This window comes from Centruroides sculpturatus, unplaced genomic scaffold (assembly GCF_000671375.1).
Source record: "Centruroides sculpturatus isolate CEXI.00-Female unplaced genomic scaffold, Cexi_2.0 scaffold318, whole genome shotgun sequence".
In the NCBI taxonomy this organism is placed as follows: Eukaryota; Metazoa; Arthropoda; class Arachnida; order Scorpiones; family Buthidae; genus Centruroides; species Centruroides sculpturatus.
Genome location: NW_019384658.1, coordinates 103,373 through 123,983, shown reverse-complemented (window position 1 = coordinate 123,983; position 20,611 = coordinate 103,373). Strand labels below are relative to the sequence as shown.

The following is a 20,611-nucleotide window of genomic DNA, read 5'->3' as shown; positions in this document are numbered from 1 at the left end:
AGATGTTATGTTAATCATTGCTATTTGAAACAACAGAAAAAGTTATTATTTATAATGCTAATGTACATATTATTGCCCTATGTCAAACTGCTCCAAGTTAGCAGTTTTCATAGTCCTCAAAATATCAGCATGTGAAAATGAACAATATTTCTCATACAAGTATTTAGAATAGATGCATTGTACAGTAATTCACTGTATAGATACAAGTATTTATATGAAAATTTTTCATACTAATTTTGTAATAAAAGTATTATTCAAAAAAACTTTTTGTGATTTTCTTTCAGTTTGTCGGATAATAGACAGGTGATACAATAAACATACTAAATATATTTTATTTATAACAAATTGGTCCATTATCAAATCTTGCTTTATGCAACACATGAATGCAATAGATAATAATGGTGGGGGAAAAACCAAAAACTCATCATTAAAATATAGCTATATAGGCACTTGCTTCTTATAATAAACAAACTCACATATACAGAATATCCATACATAATTTAATATATACATATATAAAATTTGTTTTAATTTGAAAATTTAATAATTTGTTTTTAAGTTATCATCATCAAACAACTTTATCATGTCTTCCATACTGGTAAAAATATGCTTTGAAAATTGCCTAGAATCTGTTTTCGGACAAGTTCGCTTTGAAGATATGTGAAAGAATATTTTTTCATCATTTGGAAACATGTATGACACACCATAACCTTCATCTGAAACAGGTCCAAATCCTCCACCGGGACACAGCTGTATTTTGAAAATAATTTACATAGTTTTGTCTAAATCAAAATATTCTTGAATTTTAAAAATTGTAATTCTTACATTACCTTATCTTTAAATATTGGTAAATTTGCATCCGGAGCAGAGGCCAGCTGAGTATGGGGAGTCTGACTTGTAGATAACATCCATGGCCGAGTGATGACATTTGTTAAAAATTCACTTTCCTGTAAGAAAACAGCAAAATTTTAAGAAACATGAAGGAATCATGTTTTTAGCATTTTTATGTATAATAAACTCATGGTGCTTATTAAAGATTTGCAATGCAGCCATTCAACAGTAAACAATATTTAGTTTACCTGATTCATCAATAATTTACATCAAATTTATTGTAAATAGCATCATTGAATATGAAAAAAGCATTATTTATATCTAAAGCTTCTTTGACAGATGTCATATACATTTCTGATAATTAATAAAACATAATAATAATAATAATTGGCATTTGTAACAATGTCATAATTTCAAGAAAAAAAGAACTACATTAATTTTTACTTATGTATAGTTGACACTGACTTAACAATATTATCTCAACATAAATGTGATGATGAATTTACAGAACATTATATAAAGAAATAGAAATGATTGTCCTTGTCTTTTTGCATATCTCCTTTCTAAAATAAGCCTTTATTTAAAAAGAATAATCACATATATATACTGTATCTTTTACATTTGTTTTTAGGATAAGTTTTTGCAAAATGTCCTTTATTATTACACTTAAAGCAAGTCACTTCATTTTTCTTAATCTCTCTTTTAATGTGTCAGTTTTCTGTCAATACTTTTTTATCAGCTTTGAATGCTACTTGTTTAACTTTTAATGTAACCAATACCTGAAATCATTGTTCTTTCCCAATAAAGTTTGATGCTCTTTTTATCTATCACTTCAGTTAAAAATGCTTTTGCTTCTAATGGTAAGAAAGAAGTCAAATTAATTAAAAGCTTACTAAAGAAGTATTCTACAAATTTTTGCCGAATACTTATCTATTTCTTAACGTTTTTAATACAAATATTTATTAAAGATAATCTATCTACATATCTAAAACAAAAATTTAAAAAATTCTAATTTATTCTTTCAGACATTCAATAATTCAGAATAACCATAATTATTTTTCATAATTATTAATTTATAATTTAAAATATTTACTCTAATGTTTGAATTAATAAGTAAGAATTTTCTCATTATTATATTGAAAAAAACTAAAAGATAGCTATTTAGAATAACTGAGAACATTTTAAGTAACAATTATTAATGTTTTAGTATCATGAAATTCTAGACCATAATTTAGTTTTTATACTTAAAATAAAGATAAATTATTAATTGTAAATCTTAATTATACAGCAAAATTTTAATATATCATTCTCAACAAAACATATCAACTTTAAAAATTAAAATTCACTTACTTATATAGTTTTAATTAATTTTAATTGAAAAAACAATAAAATAATAATAATATACAATTTAATTAATACATACATGTCCTAATCCTTTGCATACAACATACAGGGCAAAGAGATGACGATCAACACCTTTTCCATTCATTGCATCTCGATATAATTGCTGATGCTTAATAGCTGCTTTCTTTAGAAGTTCAGCCCTCTCTTTTTTAGTACTTTTGGAATTTGTCATAGATCTAAAATTAGTAATTTAAGTGTTTTGTTTAGATGATTAAAATAAAATTTTATTTAAGAAACTCTTTATACAACCTTACAAATTCCACATTTTCAATTGTACAAGATCGTACTGTTTCGGTTCTTCCACCCAGATACATTCTAGTCATTGATGCTTCATAAGTTTGAACAAATTTATTTGCATCTTTAAAATATGCTAATTGCAATGCTGTTTGAATAAAAGCATCTGGGGAGATCTGTAAAATAAAAATGATGTTTGTATAAAATACTAAATCAAATATATATTTTCATATTATTGAGTTTTATATTTTACAAATATTTAATCTCGAAGTGAATTTCATATGTAATAATTACTTATCTGAATTAAATAATTTGTGACAATAAAATATCCACTTTGCTAATGACCATAATTTCTTAATGAAGCACTTTTTTTAATATTAACCATTTGCAAGTTTTTGTTTTTGTACATCACATTTCTTCTTACTATAAAACACTGGCTTTTGTTGTAAAAATTGTCATATTTATAGTACGTTATCACCATAATAAACTATCTTTCTTAACCATTACAAAGTAGTTGCCTATAAAATTTTTGAATATTCTGCTCCAAACTGGAAGTCATTGTGATATAAATAATTTCTCAACAGGTATTAACACTGATTTTTTAAGAAAACACTAAATTACAAATATAATTCCTTCAAATTTATATAAGAAAGCCTTCATAATGATTGAAACAACTTTAACTTAAAAAACAAAATTTATTACCAGATGATCAAATGAAGCATTTGCTCACAAGAAATAAAGTAAGGGATTGACAATGCTGTGAATTGACCAAGCTTGTTACTATCCTGCTATACATCACAAGAAGCACTTGATTCTAGAAATAATTGTTCAAGATTTAAGAGATAACATTCAGAACTCTAAACAAATAAGGATTACACTTGAATTTTGATATTTTTATATATACTATTAAACTCTTGTTATATTGTTTTGTATTTTATTTTAATTCAATTTTTTTCAACATTCTTTTACACACATACAACCACTAGAACAAATTTAACAAATTCTATTTTATTTTAATTTTGTTTTTGAATATTGTTCTTTGTAACATTCCATAACCTGAAGATGGCTGTTAAAGACAGTTGGAAATTGTATAATAAACTGGATTACAGGTGTTGGTGTGCTTTTAATGTAACTTTTCTTCTTTATGTAATTTTTCACTAAGAAAAGTCTAGTATAAGGCATTTCCAGTTATTACAACACAAACTAAATAACAATAACAAGCTAGCATTACAAAAGAAAGATTTGCTTATTTGCTTATTTCAGAAAGCCAACATTTTTCATTAAACAAATTTTTTTAGTCATAATCTGTCTACACAGCATAGAACCATCCATTTAACAGTTTAGAATAGTACAGAACAGAATTCATATCTTAGAACTAAATTTAAATTCAAATATTCAGAACAATTACACAAAAAAAAGAGTTTTGAAAATTAAAAATAAAACATTATACTTGGATTTTATATAGAAAATTTTTAAACAAACAATTTTTAGGAAATTTTGAAAATTTAAACCTCTTAAGAATAGAAATTGAAGAAGTTTAATAACCATATCTAAGTATTGCTAATTTCATATACAGGTAGCCCTTGGTTTACGCCGCAGTTCCGTTCCTACAAAAGCCGGCGCAAATCGAATCGGCGTAAAACGAACCTGTATTTACAGTGAGGTATAGGGTTAGGTTCTACATAAGTGAAAAATAAGCTAATCATTTTGTTTATTAATACAATATAATACAAAATACATATAAATTTTTAATTTTTAAAATGTATTTTATCATAAAATAAAGTAAAATGTTTTTATTTAAAAATTTTAGTTTCGAATTTCTTACATTTTTCGGAAAAAAGTATTCATCTTTAATTGTTTACATTTTTGATTTCTTTCATTAAGAATTTCAGAGTATGGTCGAATATGATGCTCCTTTTTACATTTGCACTTTGCTCCCAACATTGTCTAACTCACAAACTTCATCTGTCAAACTTTCCTTAGTTGAAAGGATACGTTAACCTGACATAGAGCTATGGACGAGCAAAGACACTGACTGGTCGACCACTGGTCACTGTAGTGCATATATAAGGTCAGTTTGAGCAGGAAAATTCAAGGTGGCTAAGGAGAGATAAATATCGTCTGGCCAACAAGAAGTAGATTTGTCTCACTAACGATAATTTGTGATCACCGGAAGTGCTATTGCGTCGTAAGGTGTTTTCCTGAATTAACTGATACGGGATACATTCATTAGTGCTATGAATTCGGACGCCATTTATTGGACTATTAAGTTTAATATCTTGACTTGTGGGTACCTAAACGTTTAGTATTTTAATATTAATTTAATGCAAATGTATACATACCCAATAATATTAAACAGAAAAAATAAACATATTTAATAAAAATATTTGTTTTAACAAATGTACAATGTCGCAGCTTGGTAAATACATCAACACTGAAATGAAAATCAGTCTAGAATAGGGAAAATCGGGGAATTACACCTCGAAACGGCAAATTGCGCAGCGGCGGTATTGTGAACCGGCGTAAACCGAGGGCTACCTGTACAGTACTTATTAATATTGATAAAAAGGTCAAGTGCACCTAGGAAAAAAAAATTCACAAAAATAGAAGAAACATTAAAATAAAAGTTTCTTTTCATTTCATCCTTTTTCACAAACATTCTTTACTTTCTGGATGCTCTTGTAGCTTGTTCTAGTATTTAAGCCCCATACTAATAGTGATGTGGCATTGGGTAAGATCCCTTTAGAAACATAAAGGAATGTTCTTTTATTATAGTGAAACTGATAATAAATAAGAGGATTTTTACTACAAGATAAAATTATGTTAATTCCAACATTATTTATCTATTTCACCCTTATATGAGCATAAGATCTGCATAACTGTTGTATTTATCTTGAAGACTTGCAGGTAGATATAATAACTATACGTATTAGGATGTTAACTACATATTTTCCAGTAACTATAAACCATTTATTACTTGATGTTTTGACATTGTTGATATTTCTATCCTGTCTGCTAATATGAGAATAAATTAGGCCAGTAATAACATTTCTAAGAAAACATGTTCAATAATCATCCCTGAAATCCTATTTAATTCCATATTCCTGTTCCTTCGAAATGATAAATGAATGAATGCATATTTAACCAAACTACAAAATGCTGCTGATTTGTAGGATATTGCATCATGTCACCTAAATTTATGTATAATGGTATATCTCTGACACATATAGCAATACAAAAATGTTAGTTTTAAGACATATGAATTGTATAAAATTAAAGTTATCAGATGTATATTTCTATTGAGGTAACAAGTTTTATAAACAAAAGTCTGCAGATGTGGAATTCAGTGGTACATCAGATGATATTGCTGAAATAGTATACGTAAAGATAAGTAGATGAAAAAATGAGTAAGCAGTGATTTACTACATTTGTAAGAATGACAGTTTTATGAAATTTTATGATAAACGAGTATTACATTTTAGAATCCACAATATATTACAAGTCAATTAGATGGTACCAACTTACATCATCACCAAGTCTGAGTCACAGTGTTGCCAAACTTCTCACTCTGTTTCTCTTGAGTAAAGTTTTTGTTTTATCACCCAGTACTTAATTTTTGTTTAAATAAATCTTTTTTATTTACATTTTCTGTTAAATCTTCAATTTTAAAGTTAAGTTTTTCTTAGTTTTCTATATACATGAAAAATTATTTAAATTGATATACTGTATATAATGTATGCTGATTCAAATATAATCATGACTTATTCTTTGTTTACAACAAGGTGAAAAAATTAACCAAAGGAAAATTTAAAAAGGTGCATAAATTTTAAAGTTATCAAAAAGAGGTAATGTAACCAGAAACCGGTTCATATCTAGAGTTCACTCATTAGAACTCCAGTAATATATCTAGTTTTTGAAACTCATATGATTTTCTTTTTTCTTTACACCTTGAAATTAATGAAAAATTGAGAATCCAAAAAAAATAAATAAAATATGTAAATAAAAATGATAAAAATAGATACATCAGAAGAAAAATCAAGTTACTAGCTCTGGAGAAAAAATTTTATTCTGTCTCCAGTGGCATTCAAAGAAAGAAGATATCAAGATCAGAACTGAAAAAATGAATCAAGTAGAAATCTTATAAAAAAACAGGGTAATACATCTTATAAGAAAAGATTGACAGAGTAGTCAGTCAAGTCAGAAAAATACTTTAAGAAAACACAGATTAAATGCTGATTTCTTCTAAACTTATTTTCTACTTTAAAACTACTATTGCAAATGGAGAAACTAACTTACATAACACACTCAAACTCCAGCAGTAAAGTGAAATATTTACGATGTTGAAAAAATGTTTTCAGTGGTCTTAAGCCCCATCTTCAGGTTCTATAGTTTTTCAATTGTAGAACAATGCTTGTAAAGAATGCTTTAATTTCAAAAAGCAGAACTCCATGTGTGTTAGAAGTGCTGAATTTCAAAAATTCCTATTCCTTATTGGTTAGTTTGTGCTAATTAAACATAAATACAGTGTTTGATCGGTTAATAAACATAATCCGTTCTAAGACTTTGTTCACTATCCGAATTGTTCGTTAACCAATTATCAGTTCACCATAGGTTTCTATGGGAATTTGATTAATTCGTTCTAGAGACTCCCAAAAAATAAAAAGTATATACTTTCTTACTACATTTATTCATATGTAATAATAAAAATACATATATACACGGTCTTGCATATTTATTTGTCATGTTTTTTCCGTTTGTGGAGGTTAAAGAATCTGTCCAATGTCGATTGCTTTTCTGTCTTCATGATTTTTCAGTAGTAATTAATCGCATTGTAATTGTAGAGATCTCTAAGCCTACTAACCTCAACCTGGTTTGTTCTGACATCCTCCCACTTCTTTAAAAGATCTTTAATAGCAGATATCGGCATAAATCCGCTTTTTCAGAAGAAAACGTAAAAGGATTGTTTCTATCAGAAATATAAAAGGCTGGAATTACAAGGGAGAGTTACAAAGTTTGGGGGAATACTATCCAATCAGTATATACTGGGTTGGACGTCAATGTCGACGTCTCCCGCCCTCTGAAAAGTTTTGAATTGTTGCCTGAAGACAAAGGAAAACCAATCGGTATTCGTNCTAGAATTGATGCATGAATCATGCAATTTGCTTTTATATATTTCAATTTTTTCTGCGCAATTCGCCAATGTCGGTGAATGTACCGATTTAATAATTTCTGCTTCGTCCCATTTGACGATTGAGCCTTCAACTTGCGCCATTTGCGATAGTATAGTGGCACTAGATCCCTTGCTGATGTTATACTTATGCTCTTTTATTCTGACTCCTAAACTTCTATTAGTGACACCAATATAATTTTTATTGATGTCCAATTCACGATTTTCATAAGGAATCCTGTATACTCCAGCTCTTTTTTCTTTATCTACTCTGTCTTTGTCATTCCTTAATAATTTATACAGGTTAGGAGCCCTCTTGAAAATTAACTTGGATTTTTTGCGGACCGCGATTTCCTTCATGATGTCTTTTCTCTTTTTATCATACGTGAACTTTGTAATTTTGCCGAAATCACATTTTTTCTCAGCAAATTAAGGTGTTTTGTTTTTTGATTTATATACTATTGCTGAGTGTGTGTACATCAATGCTTTTCTGTCTTCATGATTTTTCAGTAGTAATTAATCGCATTGTAATTGTAGAGATCCCTAAGCCTACTAACCTCAACCTGGTTTGTTCTGACATCCTCCCACTTCTTTAAAAGATCTTTAATAGCAGATATCGGCATAAATCCGCTTTTTCANTTCAGTAGTAATTAATCGCATTGTAATTGTAGAGATCTCTAAGCCTACTAACCTCAACCTGGTTTGTTCTGACATCCTCCCACTTCTTTAAAAGATCTTTAATAGCAGATATCGGCATAAATCCGCTTTTTCAGAAGAAAACGTAAAAGGATTGTTTCTATCAGAAATATAAAAAGCTGGAATTACAAGGGAGAGTTACAAAGTTTGGGGGAATACTATCCAATCAGTATATACTGGGTTGGACGTCAATGTCGACGTCTCCCGCCCTCTGAAAAGTTTTGAATTGTTGCCTGAAGACAAAGGAAAACCAATCGGTATTCGTTACTTTATGTCGCTTCTTCTTGTGTTTATTCAGTGAAGTGTTCGTTATCCGAACATGTGTTCGTCGTCCGATCATAAAAATCTTTCGCGAAAGTGTTCGTTATCCAATTTGTTTGTTAACTGATCATTCAGTGTACCTCTGATCTTGTGGTGTAATTTTTTTTATCACTGAACCAACACTGCAACATTAGACATATTGCTCATTTTCTACTCTAGTTCTCTAGTTGATTAGGGACTCATTGAATGCAAGACTATTTTCATTTGGTAAATATTCTATTTTATATAGTTTTGTATATATATATAGTTATTTAATAGAAAGTAAGTCACTTCCTATGTAAATAAAATTGTAACCAGAATTATTTTGATATCATTTGACAGAAAAATTTGCATAATTAAAAAATTTATCATTGATTCAGGACCACAAAAGAATGTAAACAAATATGTTACTTTCTTCAAAACTTTTATATTTAAATAGAAAGTTAAGAGTTATAAATTAAAATTAGTTTTCTTTGTAACATGTAATAATAATTTAAACTTATGATGAATATTTAATTTTTTACATTTTAATTTTCTACAAAGTATAATTTGAGATTATGTTTCACAGTTGACTTATTTCTTCAAAATAAGTAAGTTCAATAATTTAAAAATATACTTTTTTATAGAAAAGATATAATTTCAAAACTAATATCAGAATGAAATATCCATTATTAATGAATGTCATTGTCTATGGTTTTATAAAAATAATTGTGTTTTAAATCTTATCAGAGTAATGTCATCAGATAATTAGAATTGTATTCATAAAATAAATTTTAAGACTTTTTTAATGATAAAATTTTTATTACATAGCAATTATATATGGTATTCTTCCTTATAAATAAACGCCTGTAAACTTGTGTCATGTTTGTAAAATGTTGAAAATAAATCAATCTTATTTGTTTAATTAATTAGATTAGATTACCTTGCATTTTTTAATTAGTCCTTTTCCCCAAGAATCATGATCAACAACAAAAAGATCTAAATCTTCATTATTCTGTAAAATAATTAAATAAATTTTTATTTGAGGTACTGTAGTGAAAAGAAAAATAAACTATTAATTTTCTGAACAAAAATAAAATCCAATTTATTTTTAATACAAAATTCAAAATACAGTGAAATCCCACTAATAAAAAGTTGAAAGGATTTAAAAATTGATAGTCTGTGTAAAGTAAATTTTACAAAAAAATCAATGGTCTTACCATCAAAGGGGGAAAAATGGCAAAAGCCAAATTTTCCCCCATTATTTCAGTTTTTTCTTGTTTGGATAAGTTTATTTATTTATTATTTTTTAAATGTATTTTGCTCCAAGCACACTTTATTGGGATGCAGTGATTTGAAAAAAAATTACTGTAATCACTTTAGAGATGTGCATTCCCCATGCACATTTCTACAGTGGCTTAAAAAGCATCAATGCTCATTTTTCAACATCTGAGTCACTAGATTTAAACTATTGGATATAACAGGCTGACCTTACTGCCAAATTAAATCCAGGAACTGGCTACATACAAAAACTACAAATTTATTTATTTGCTTAAATTTCAATGTAAACTGTTTGTTTTTAATTTTAATAATACAATTTCTATAATAATAAAACAACTGAATTATAATATGATTTTTAATATTAAAACAATTAAAAATAAGAACTATTGCATAAAACTACAGATTTTTAACCAAAAATTTCACAATCCTATTAACTTCTGATTTTCAATGTGAATGCCAATTGTCTGGATGTAACATTGTCACAGTATATAAAGCACTAACTATAATAGAAATGTTCTGCAACAATGTTCTGCAATTTATAGAAATGTTCTGCAACAATGTTCTGCAATTTGAAAAATCGCAGAACATTGTTGGTGCAGCATATACAGTACCTGCATTGCCAATGATAGCAACAGCATTGATGTTATAAGCATTGTGACAGTCAAAACACATGGTCACGATGCAACTTGTACATTGCCATTTTGGTTTGCATGACTTTGAGGAAATTAATAGTAATATGCTTTGTATAAACAATAATATACTGTAATTAAAAATAAATTTTAAGGCAAAGTCTGTCCAAAAAAGGAACCACCATTTATTCACTTTGTGTTTCAGAATACAAAATTTATTTTTACATAATTGCCATCTGACAAAATTCTACAACTGAATAATATAATTGTTATTGAAGACATGGGGCTGTGATACGTTTCATATTACATATTAATTAATATTTTATGTTAATCAAACTCATTAACATGAAATGCCTGTCCTTATCAATGGGACTGTAAATCTAGTATGCATAAACCAATATCATAATACCAGGGTTTGACTTATCTTTTTTAATTGATTTGTATTTATATGAAATTTGAATTTTGCACACTGTTTTAAAACATTTTTCAATGCAAAAAAACTTTTTTATTATTATGTTACATGTGTGTGTGTGTGTGTGTGTGTGTGTGTGTGTGTGTTCCCAGTCAGAGTCTGAATCCCTCAGTAAACATACAAAATTTCAATTAATTTAAGAAATTATTTTGTTATAAAAAATGTATGAAATAAACAATATGGTTGACCCTGTGTTGCAAACTAATGGGTTGGAATGTTTAGAATATCAATCAGAAAAATCGAGCTTTCAGTCCAATGCTTGTAGACATGACAAAATTCAGAAATAAACAAGAAAATGTTATCATTCCTTTAAAAGAAAAGCTATCATGTCGTAAGTTATGAAAACACAGAAAATCTTAGGTGTCAGAAAAGAAAGTATCATCACATGAAAGTGTAAGTTTCAAAGTTCAATCAACACTTGCAGATGAAGTTGAACAGAGGTGTCAAATTGATTAACACAGAGCAAACTTTCCCACACTCAATCTGGTCATCTAATTTCACTTGGAAATAAGAAAAGGACCAATTAAATTCAGAATTTTGGGAACAAATCCTTTAAAAACCCCTAGATTCAAGGAAAAGTGGTAGTTGCTTCTCTTTCCTTCAATTTGTTTGTCCTCTGTGCTGGTTTTCCTGTCATCTTGACTTTCATCTTCATTGCTTCACCTATGTTCAACTGCACTATGGAGACTTCCAGCCAATCTGCCCTGGCCACTGATTGCTATCAAAACTTCATCTGAGCATCATCAAAACACCAACTGATTGCTGTCAGATCACTGTAGATAAACAACAATGATCTATAGACTGAACTCTGCACATTAGTTTCTGACAAAAAAAGAAAAAATCTATGGCCAGAATTATGTAAGCATTGTCTTCTAAATAAATGGCTTGTTATGTAAAGACGATTGTCTCAATGTTGACAATCACACCCACATTATGTTTGCATCCCTTGTTCATCTAGATAAGAAGAGAGATTAACCTCCCCATCAGCATATCTTACATATGTTTGTATATGAAAATTAGATATGATCAAACAACCAACCTGAATTTTTAAGTTTGAATTTTTAATTCCTGCATTCTGATTCAAGCAACCTAAAACTGGATTACATTTGGGTTATAATAAAATGAATTAATAAATGATTAATTATAGTCTGGAAGCAAAGATCAGATGGAGGTCTTAGATAGCATAACTGGTAAAACATTTGCATGGTAAGTAGAAGTAATTGCATCACAACTCCTATATCTGATCATTCTTTTCTTCTACAATCTTATTCTACACTAATTAATTTAATTAAATTTGAATTATTATTAAAATTTCAGTCTAACTGTTTATCTTTACATGAAATTATATGGTTTAATCATTTATTAGTCTTATCACAGCCCAAATGTAATCCAAGTTTAACTGAGTATATGTATAAAAATGTTAAATTTGTTAATGTTCTGTTAAATACATATGTATACAAACACAATGAGATTCATCTTTGACTGTGTTTACCCTTTTACACCCCTTTACAAGGATTTTTATTCCAATTTATCATAATTCATTTATTAAATAATATTAGTTTTACAGTTATTTAATATATATGTATATATGGAGAGTTTCAAATATAGCTTTACAACTTTACAAAACTATCCATTTACTGGTATGAATTACATGCCATTTTAATGCATACAGACCTCAGAACAGAAAATTACTTCAAAATATGTGAGACTAGTAACTCCCAGCAAGGAAAAAGTGACTAAATAGTGAAATAAAATTAGTTGGCCATGATGATATGCATTATTTGTAAGGAGTTGAGTCCATATGTTATTTTGTGTTTATGGGTTTTGTTTCATTTGATGTTATAATTTAATTTGAGAACATTTTCTTTTGTTTAAAGAACAATAACTTAATTTCATTATTAACTAATAGTAATTACAAATAAAGCAATCATAATTTGTAATTTTGCTGAAACAGCATAATTTAGAATTAATGCTCACACAGGGTCTAGATGTTTGTGTGCATTTCTCACATATTTGCATGAAAAATTCATTTCATGCTTCTGCATAAATAGTATTGCAATTCTGAATGCTGGTCTGAAAAATTCATTTTTGCATGTTAAACACAAATACAGCAAAGACTCAAATAGACATCAGTCTCTGACAAAACCAAAACACAGAATTTTCCAGTTTCATTTTCAAGTGCACATATCCAAGTCAGTTGACCAAAATTAGCAAAAAACAGTTGTTAATTATCCTGTGCTATATCTGTTTATTTTGATCTGTTCTTTACTCAGTTTCATTGTTTTTGTAAAACATAACTGTAAGCTAATAAGCACCAGGTCAATCAGCCAGTTTGGTAATTAAATGCAAAAGGTGTTTATTAGAAGATATACAGCACGTCTTTCTTAAAAAAAAAAAAAAAAAATCGCCTGTATATTTACCATTCTTTCTAATGAGTCATCATCATAAATTTTGCAAATTAAAATTTTGTATTGCTTAAAATTATTAATTAAAAAAGTTTTCAGAGCCACAGAATTATTAAAACTTAAAATAAGACATTTCATTAAACAAAAAATCCAGAAATGAAATGCATAACTTTCCCAACGAAAACACGATGTAATAGAATAAATTTAAAATTAGTTTGCAGTCCATTACAAGATTATGTTGAAAAACAACTTTTATATTATTAATAATTATAAAACTGCAAATAGTTTAATTTTGAGGGTAGAGAAGAGTTCTAATAATAAGTAAAATCTTCATGAAGTCTGATTCCACTCAAGTTATGGCACGTGATCACTTTTTATCTTTCCACTCCTCAATCTATAACCACCAAAATTTAATAGCATCAATACTCTTTATACACAAGCTACCATGCTAAATTTCATTTCTTAATCATTACCCCATCCTGAGATATGAAACAAAATAGATGCCAAGACACATGGATTTTTTCCTTTTTTGAATTCAAGAGGTCTCAAAACACAGAGATTTGAAAAAAAACTCGGAAGATCAAGACCCGATTCGAATATTTTTGTAAAACACTGTTTTTATTTATTATTCATCAATAAATCCTGTAATCTGTTACAAAGCTTTAAAAAAGCTGTAAAGCTGTTACAAAGTAATAAAATATTAACAAACTTGAAAAAAGTTTAATCGGTAATTTTGTTACATTATTGAAATTATTAAAACAAAAATTGAAAAATGATAGATAAAAGAAATTTAAAATGACACTATTTATCATTTTTTGCACTTTGTTTTCATTTTTAGACTGGTTTATTAACACCTGCCCTCAAAGTGAAGGTGTGAAGGTTAATTGTGAGGGGTTCAGAAGGAATTAAAATACTGGACTTTGAAAAAGAATTTTGTCAACATTAGACTGTGTGCTCTCAAATTTATGATATTGTGTAACTAACATTTTTAAGACCTCAAAAGTCACATAATAACATGAAGTTTTCAAAGTGCAACAAGAGAAAGATGTTACGGGCATCACAATTTAAGTATTTAAACATTAATTAATGAAGTAACATGTGACAGCTTGGCATCACAAAAATGTTGTTGCTGATAATGGCAGAAAAATTGAGAAATAGTGATATAGTGCCGAAATAGTTGAGGAAAAGTGACAAATTTAAAAATAGTGAGAATAGTGATCTGTTCTGAGGCCTGTGCATACATATCAGTATGTTACACTACTGGCATGTAAAGAAAGCATTTTTAGAATAGAACATTATCCTTGTCAGTGGTGCTGCAGTGGACCATAAGTTTTCCTTGTTGGTACAAATGTTAACACCTAGATAATGCAGAATGTTAAATGAAAAATTGGAAAAACTTTTATCCATTTTTTTCAACTGATGTCTCAAGAATACATGTTAAATAATAATGATGAAATGAAAATAGAACTGTTATTTTAATCCAGTCTAAATTTTTATTTTTCTGTTTCTGAGTAGTTTCAATGTATTCTATTTAACTAGTAGTTTTAACTACTTTTATAAAAACAAAGTACAGGTAACCCCAGTATAACACGGTAGTTACGTTCCAAAAAATTGCCGTGTTATGCGAATCCGTGTTATACGAAACAAAGAACTAATACGAAAAGGAGGGTTAGGTTCCAAAAATTAAAAAACATGCTACTATATTTTCATAATTAAGATAAATATCTCCATTAAAATTTTTTTAAGTGATACATATTAATATAAATTAAACAATGTTTTCTTCGTCATCACTAAAAACACTATTAATTAACCGAGAGCATTTTCTTTTTGGCAAGTTATGCTTATCCTCTGAGCATTTTTTTGCATTATCTTCAGATCCATGCTTTACCTTTTGCAAAATGTATGTAATTTTAGATTTCTTGCTTCTAGTTAAAAGGTCTTTATAAATTTCCTTACATGGTGCTAAGCACTTATGAAGAATAAAGCAAGTATGGAATAAGGGAAAAACTTTTGGCTACATCAGAAGCAGAAGCATCACGATCTGGCAACATTGAAACAAGTTTCGAGAAAAACTACGTGTATAGACAGAAGGTGAGAAGAGAAAATTTACATACTTAAGTACTAATAGTTCACGAAAATAATAATTTTTGTGAACTATTATTACTTAAGTATGTAAAAATTTCTTACATTTCCAGTTGTACGAGGGTTTTACCCAATTCTCAAACCGTGTCAGAGTAAATCCGTGCTATAAAAGTACCGTGTTATACAGGGGATGGTACCAATTCTCGAACCGTGTTAGAGTGAATCCGTGCTATAGAAGTGCCGTGTTATACGGGGGTTACCTGTAACTACACAGTTAACAAGTAGTTAAACTATATTTCCTTTTATACTAGTTAATTATGTAGCTAACTACTTTTTATATAGTTAGTATTCATCATTGACTTTCTGCTATGGGAGATGTTGGCATATGACATTACAATGCCTCTTCTGATATTCAGAACACCTTTTAAAATGTCTACTCGTGATTCTAATATTCTACTCAATTATACTTAGAATATAACTTCAGACTTTTCCCACCTATTGTTTTATTAAAAGTGTTGTATTGAATTTTTGGGACAAATATAAATTTTTCTTATATAAACACCAGTTGAAAAATGTATAGAGTAAGTACATTCTATGAAGTTTGGGTATTACAAATCAAATATTTTATCAGGAAAATTTTAAGCAGGAGATGCCTGTATTTTAATTTTATTGGTTGATTTGATTTCATTTATCAACAGAAGATTTACTTATACTGTATTTGCTTATTATTTTGCTTTTTTCCCCATCATCCACAGATTATACATTCAGGGTTTTCCTAAATTGTAGTTTTGAAAATGTAAGCAATCTCAAAGCCAAAATAATAAATATATATCTTATAATATAATTTGGTACACAGGGTATGTCACAAGAATATACTGTACACCAGGGGTGTCACACCTTTTTGTTTCTCTGGGCCGCATTGGAAGAAGTCAAGAAGTTTTGGGCCACAAGTACATATAATATATACTTGTGACCCAATATACAAGTATATTTAAACATTAACATGTCTAGATTATAATAATAAGTATTAAAACTTTATCAAGAAAAAAGATATTTAAAAAATTATTTCTACAGACATTTTCAATTTTTACTTAGAAATAAATAAATTCATTTATTATAAAAGAGACAAACAAAAATTTATATGAAAAGCACAAATATTTGCTATATTTGGGTCTCTAATTAATAAAAAGCGATGAAACACCATTTTAAAGTGCATTTTTATTCAACAAATATAATTATAAATAATATGTAGCCCAAAAAGTAGCCAAAGTGCCAAATGATATTTTTTATATCAAACAAAAAAAAGTAGCCACATTTGGCACAACATAGCCAAATCTTGCAATGTTGGAAAAAATACTAAATAAAGCTGTAGTTGTAGAGCAAAGTATTATAGACCAGGCTGTAAAGTCGCATAAAAATTTACCGACTACAACTCCGACTTTTCCTTACCATCCGACTCCAACTAGGGGTGGACTTTTTACCGAAAGAGACACAGAAATTCTGATCTCATCACGTGACCTCAAAATAAAAGATTCAATAAATAGAGTTCTAATAAAGATAGAACGTAGAAACTTTTTATTCCAAAGCTAAAAGACTCCTCTAAATAATATATAAATACTAGAAGGTAGGCCCGGTGTTGCTCGGGCAAATGTAACGATAACTAAGATTAAGATTATTACATTACAGTCACAAAATGCCAGAATTGGGTCCCCTTGTTTCCAGACTAATTAGAGAATTTTTAGATGATTCTAAAAATATGTTCGATTTCCCATAAAAACGAAAAAAACTGCATCTGCATCTTGCACGTCGCTTTCTCTTAACACTTCCATTGTTACTTAACACTTCCATTGTTGATGGAAGTGTTAAGCCTTAATCCTGTCCCTCTCCCCCGTGGGAAGGAATTTTGAAAAATCCCTTCTTAGTGTGTGTTTTCGTGACGTACCCTAACCGTGTACCAAATTTCAACCTTCAATTCCTAACCATTTGGGCTCTGCACTTATTATTATTATTATGTTGGGTTTAGTAGGTTACTCGGTTCACACCGGTAGCTGTGTACTATGCAGGACCAGTCAAGGCATAGCAACCAAAAACAAAAATTAAATAAGTGTGTCAGTATCTGTATTCAGGAATTTCCTAATAATGTGGCATGTAGTCAATATAGTGGCCTTCTGTAGTGTGATGTATGTATTTCTACTCAATTGTAATGTTCCCAGGCTTTTGTGTAGTGTGTGTGGTATCATACCTGTACAGGAGAGAACAACAGGTACAATAAGCACCCTATCCATCCTCCATAGATGCCTTATTTCCTGGGTGAGTTCTGTGTACTTGCTAATTTTTTCAGTGCATGTGTTTTGTACATTGTGAGTGTTTGGAATGGCTATGTCTATAATGTATGTGATTTTATTGTGTTTGTCAATGAGTGTGATGTCTGGTCTGTTGTGGTAAATTGTTTTATCTGTGATTATGGCTCTGTCGTAGTACATTTTGTGCGTGTTGTTTTCCAATACTGTCTGTGGAATATACTTGTAGTATGGTTTGTGAATGTCTACCAAGTTGTGTTTCTTTGCAAGCTCTTGGTGTATTATATTTGCTACTTGATTATGTCTGTGTAAATAATCTGTCTGTGCCAAGAGCTTGCACCCAGAAGTGATGTGTTGTATAGTTTCTGGCATGATGTGACATTTTCTGCATGTGTCATTTGTGAGTGTTGTATCTTTGAGTATGTGTTTTCTGTAGTTTTTAGTATTTATGATCTGATCCTGTATGGCAATCATGAATCCTTCCGTCTCCCCAAAGAGGCATCCCCAATCTAACCAGCTGTTTGATGCAGTTTTGTCAACAAAATCCTGGGCCAAAATCTCGTAAGGATGCCTGCCATGGAGAGCCTTTTGAGCCCATGATTGCTTGATGTTGTCTATGCTTTTTATGTGTTGTGTCATGTCTGTGTGATGTGAGTGTAAGTTTAATGGTGTGCTATTTGAGTCTGCTAGAGTTACTGCTTTATGTAATTGTGATGTTTCTTGTTTCCTGTAGAAAAACTCTCGCAGTGACTGTATTTGTTTGTAGTGAAGGTTAACTATGTCAATCAGGCCACGTCTGCCTTCTTTACGTGGAAGGGTTAATCTTTCTGTAGCGGATTTAGGATGATGTTGTTTATGCTTAGTAAGTGTTGTTCTTGTTTTCCTTTGGAGTTGCTTGAGATCTGTGTGAGTCCAATGTATAACTCCAAAAGAGTATGTGAGTACTGGGATGACATATGTGTTTATTGCTTTAACTGTGTGTTTTGCATTTAGCTGTGTTTTGAGAATAGCGTTTAACCTACTTTGGTATTCTTTAATTAATCTTTGCTTTATTTGTGTATGTTCCGTTAGTTTGGCCTATTGGAATCCTAAATACTTGTAGAACTCGCCCTCTTCCATGGATTCAATAACGTCTCCATTTCCAAGTGCAAAATCTTCTTTCTTCAGGATTCCTTTTTCTATGTGAAGTTTTTTTGCATTTGTCTAAGCCAAACTCCATTTGTATGTCCTTAGTGTATGAGTGTGTGATTTGTAGGAGTTGATGAAGTTGTTTCTGTGTGGATGCATAAAGTTTTATGTCGTCCATGTACATGAGATGTGACAGCGTAAACTGTGTTGTTTTTTCATGTCTGATATTGTAGCCATATTGCAGTGTTGTTTAACATGTTGGATAATGGGTTCAGGGCTAGGCAGAACCAGAGAGGACTCAAGGAATCTCCTTGAAAAATTCCTCGCCTGATGAATATTTCGTTTGTTTGTATGGAAGGGTTACTAATCCTGAAACGTAGTGTTGTTCTCCAGTGCTGCATAGTGTTTTCGAAGAATGCAATGAGTGATGAATGTATTTTGTACATGTGTAGAATATGTAGCAGCCAACTGTGTGGAACACTGTCAAATGCTTTTCTGTAGTCTATATATGCCATGTGTATGTTTCTGTGTTGTTTGTGTGCTTGTCGTAAAATGACTGAATCTATGAGTAACTGTTCTTTGCATCCCCTGTGATTTCTACGGCCAACCTTTTTGTTGTTCTGTAAGAATGTCATGTTCTTCAACATGTTTGTATATTTTGTTTGTGATACAGGAGGTCAATAATTTGTAGAGTGTTGGAAGACATGTAATTGGTCTGTATTGTGTGGGGTCTGTGGTGTTGTTTTTAGGTTTCATGTAGGTGATGCCCTGAGTAAGAAATTTTGGCATGTCTTGTGGATTGATGATGATGTGTGTTAGATGTTTAGCTAGTTCCTGGTGCAATGATGTAAACTTTTTGTACCAGAAATTGTGAATGTTGTCTACACCAGGTGTCTTCCAGTTGTGTGTTCTATTAATAGCATAGCGGATGTCGTGTACGTTTATTTCAGCACGGGCATAGTTGGTATGTTGTGCAAGTTTCTGTTCTCCTCCTCGGTCCAGCCTGCATCAGCATTGTGTGTAACAGCATTGGACCAAAGAGAAGACCAATAAGTTGTGAGTTTTTCTTCTGTTGGTGTGCCACTGTGCTGTGTATCAGTGTTTGTTTTTGTACTGATTTGTCTGTAGAAAAGTTTTTCATTGTTTGCAAATAATTTATTTTGTTTTCGTAGTGTACATGTTTTGTATCATTTGAGTCTACGTGCTTTGGCTGCGAGTTTTTGTTTTAGTGTATCGATGTATTCTGTAATGTGTGTGTTGTGATGTTCATGTTTTGTGTGTGTTTTGATTTTCTTGAAAATGTTTTTGAGTTGTTTCTTTAATTTGGGTGTTATGTTGTTTTTAGTGTATTGTGTCAGCCTGCCTAATTGCTGTCTAATGTCACTTATTTGTGTTTCTATTTTTTCTCTGCCAGGCAGGCTTGTGATAGAATTGTGTTTTGTGTGTATCTGTCTGCAATTGTATTTTCAGTCCATGGTGTGCCACTACTTTGGCTGCCCCAGCATAAATTAATGTATGAATGTCTGAGAGTGTAGAAATTAAATGGATTTAGTGTGGTAGTGAGTGTTTACATAATTTAGTTGTTTTCCTACTACCTTTGACGTGTTGATTTTTGGTATTCGTGGTCTTTGTGTGGGATCTGTACCAGTATATTTAGTGAGTGTTTCCTGAAATATAAGTGAGAGTGTATTAACTAATTCTAT

General features: G+C 29.9%; 1 protein-coding gene across 1 annotated transcript in view; it reads right to left on the bottom strand.

Annotated features, from left to right (window-relative positions):
- Positions 1-4: 4 nt before the first annotated feature.
- The window catches only part of LOC111626488 (carnitine O-palmitoyltransferase 1, liver isoform-like), a 50,178-nt gene continuing 29,571 nt past the window's right edge, over positions 5-20,611 (bottom strand). Inside the window, exons 8-12 of the mRNA XM_023369868.1 lie at positions 9,555-9,626; positions 2,485-2,645; positions 2,255-2,411; positions 831-947; positions 5-750 (exon numbers count right to left, since the gene is read on the bottom strand). Coding sequence (XP_023225636.1) covers positions 541-750; positions 831-947; positions 2,255-2,411; positions 2,485-2,645; positions 9,555-9,626 — 717 coding nt within the window. The 3' untranslated portion in view covers positions 5-540. The remainder of the gene's footprint in view (positions 751-830; positions 948-2,254; positions 2,412-2,484; positions 2,646-9,554; positions 9,627-20,611) is intronic.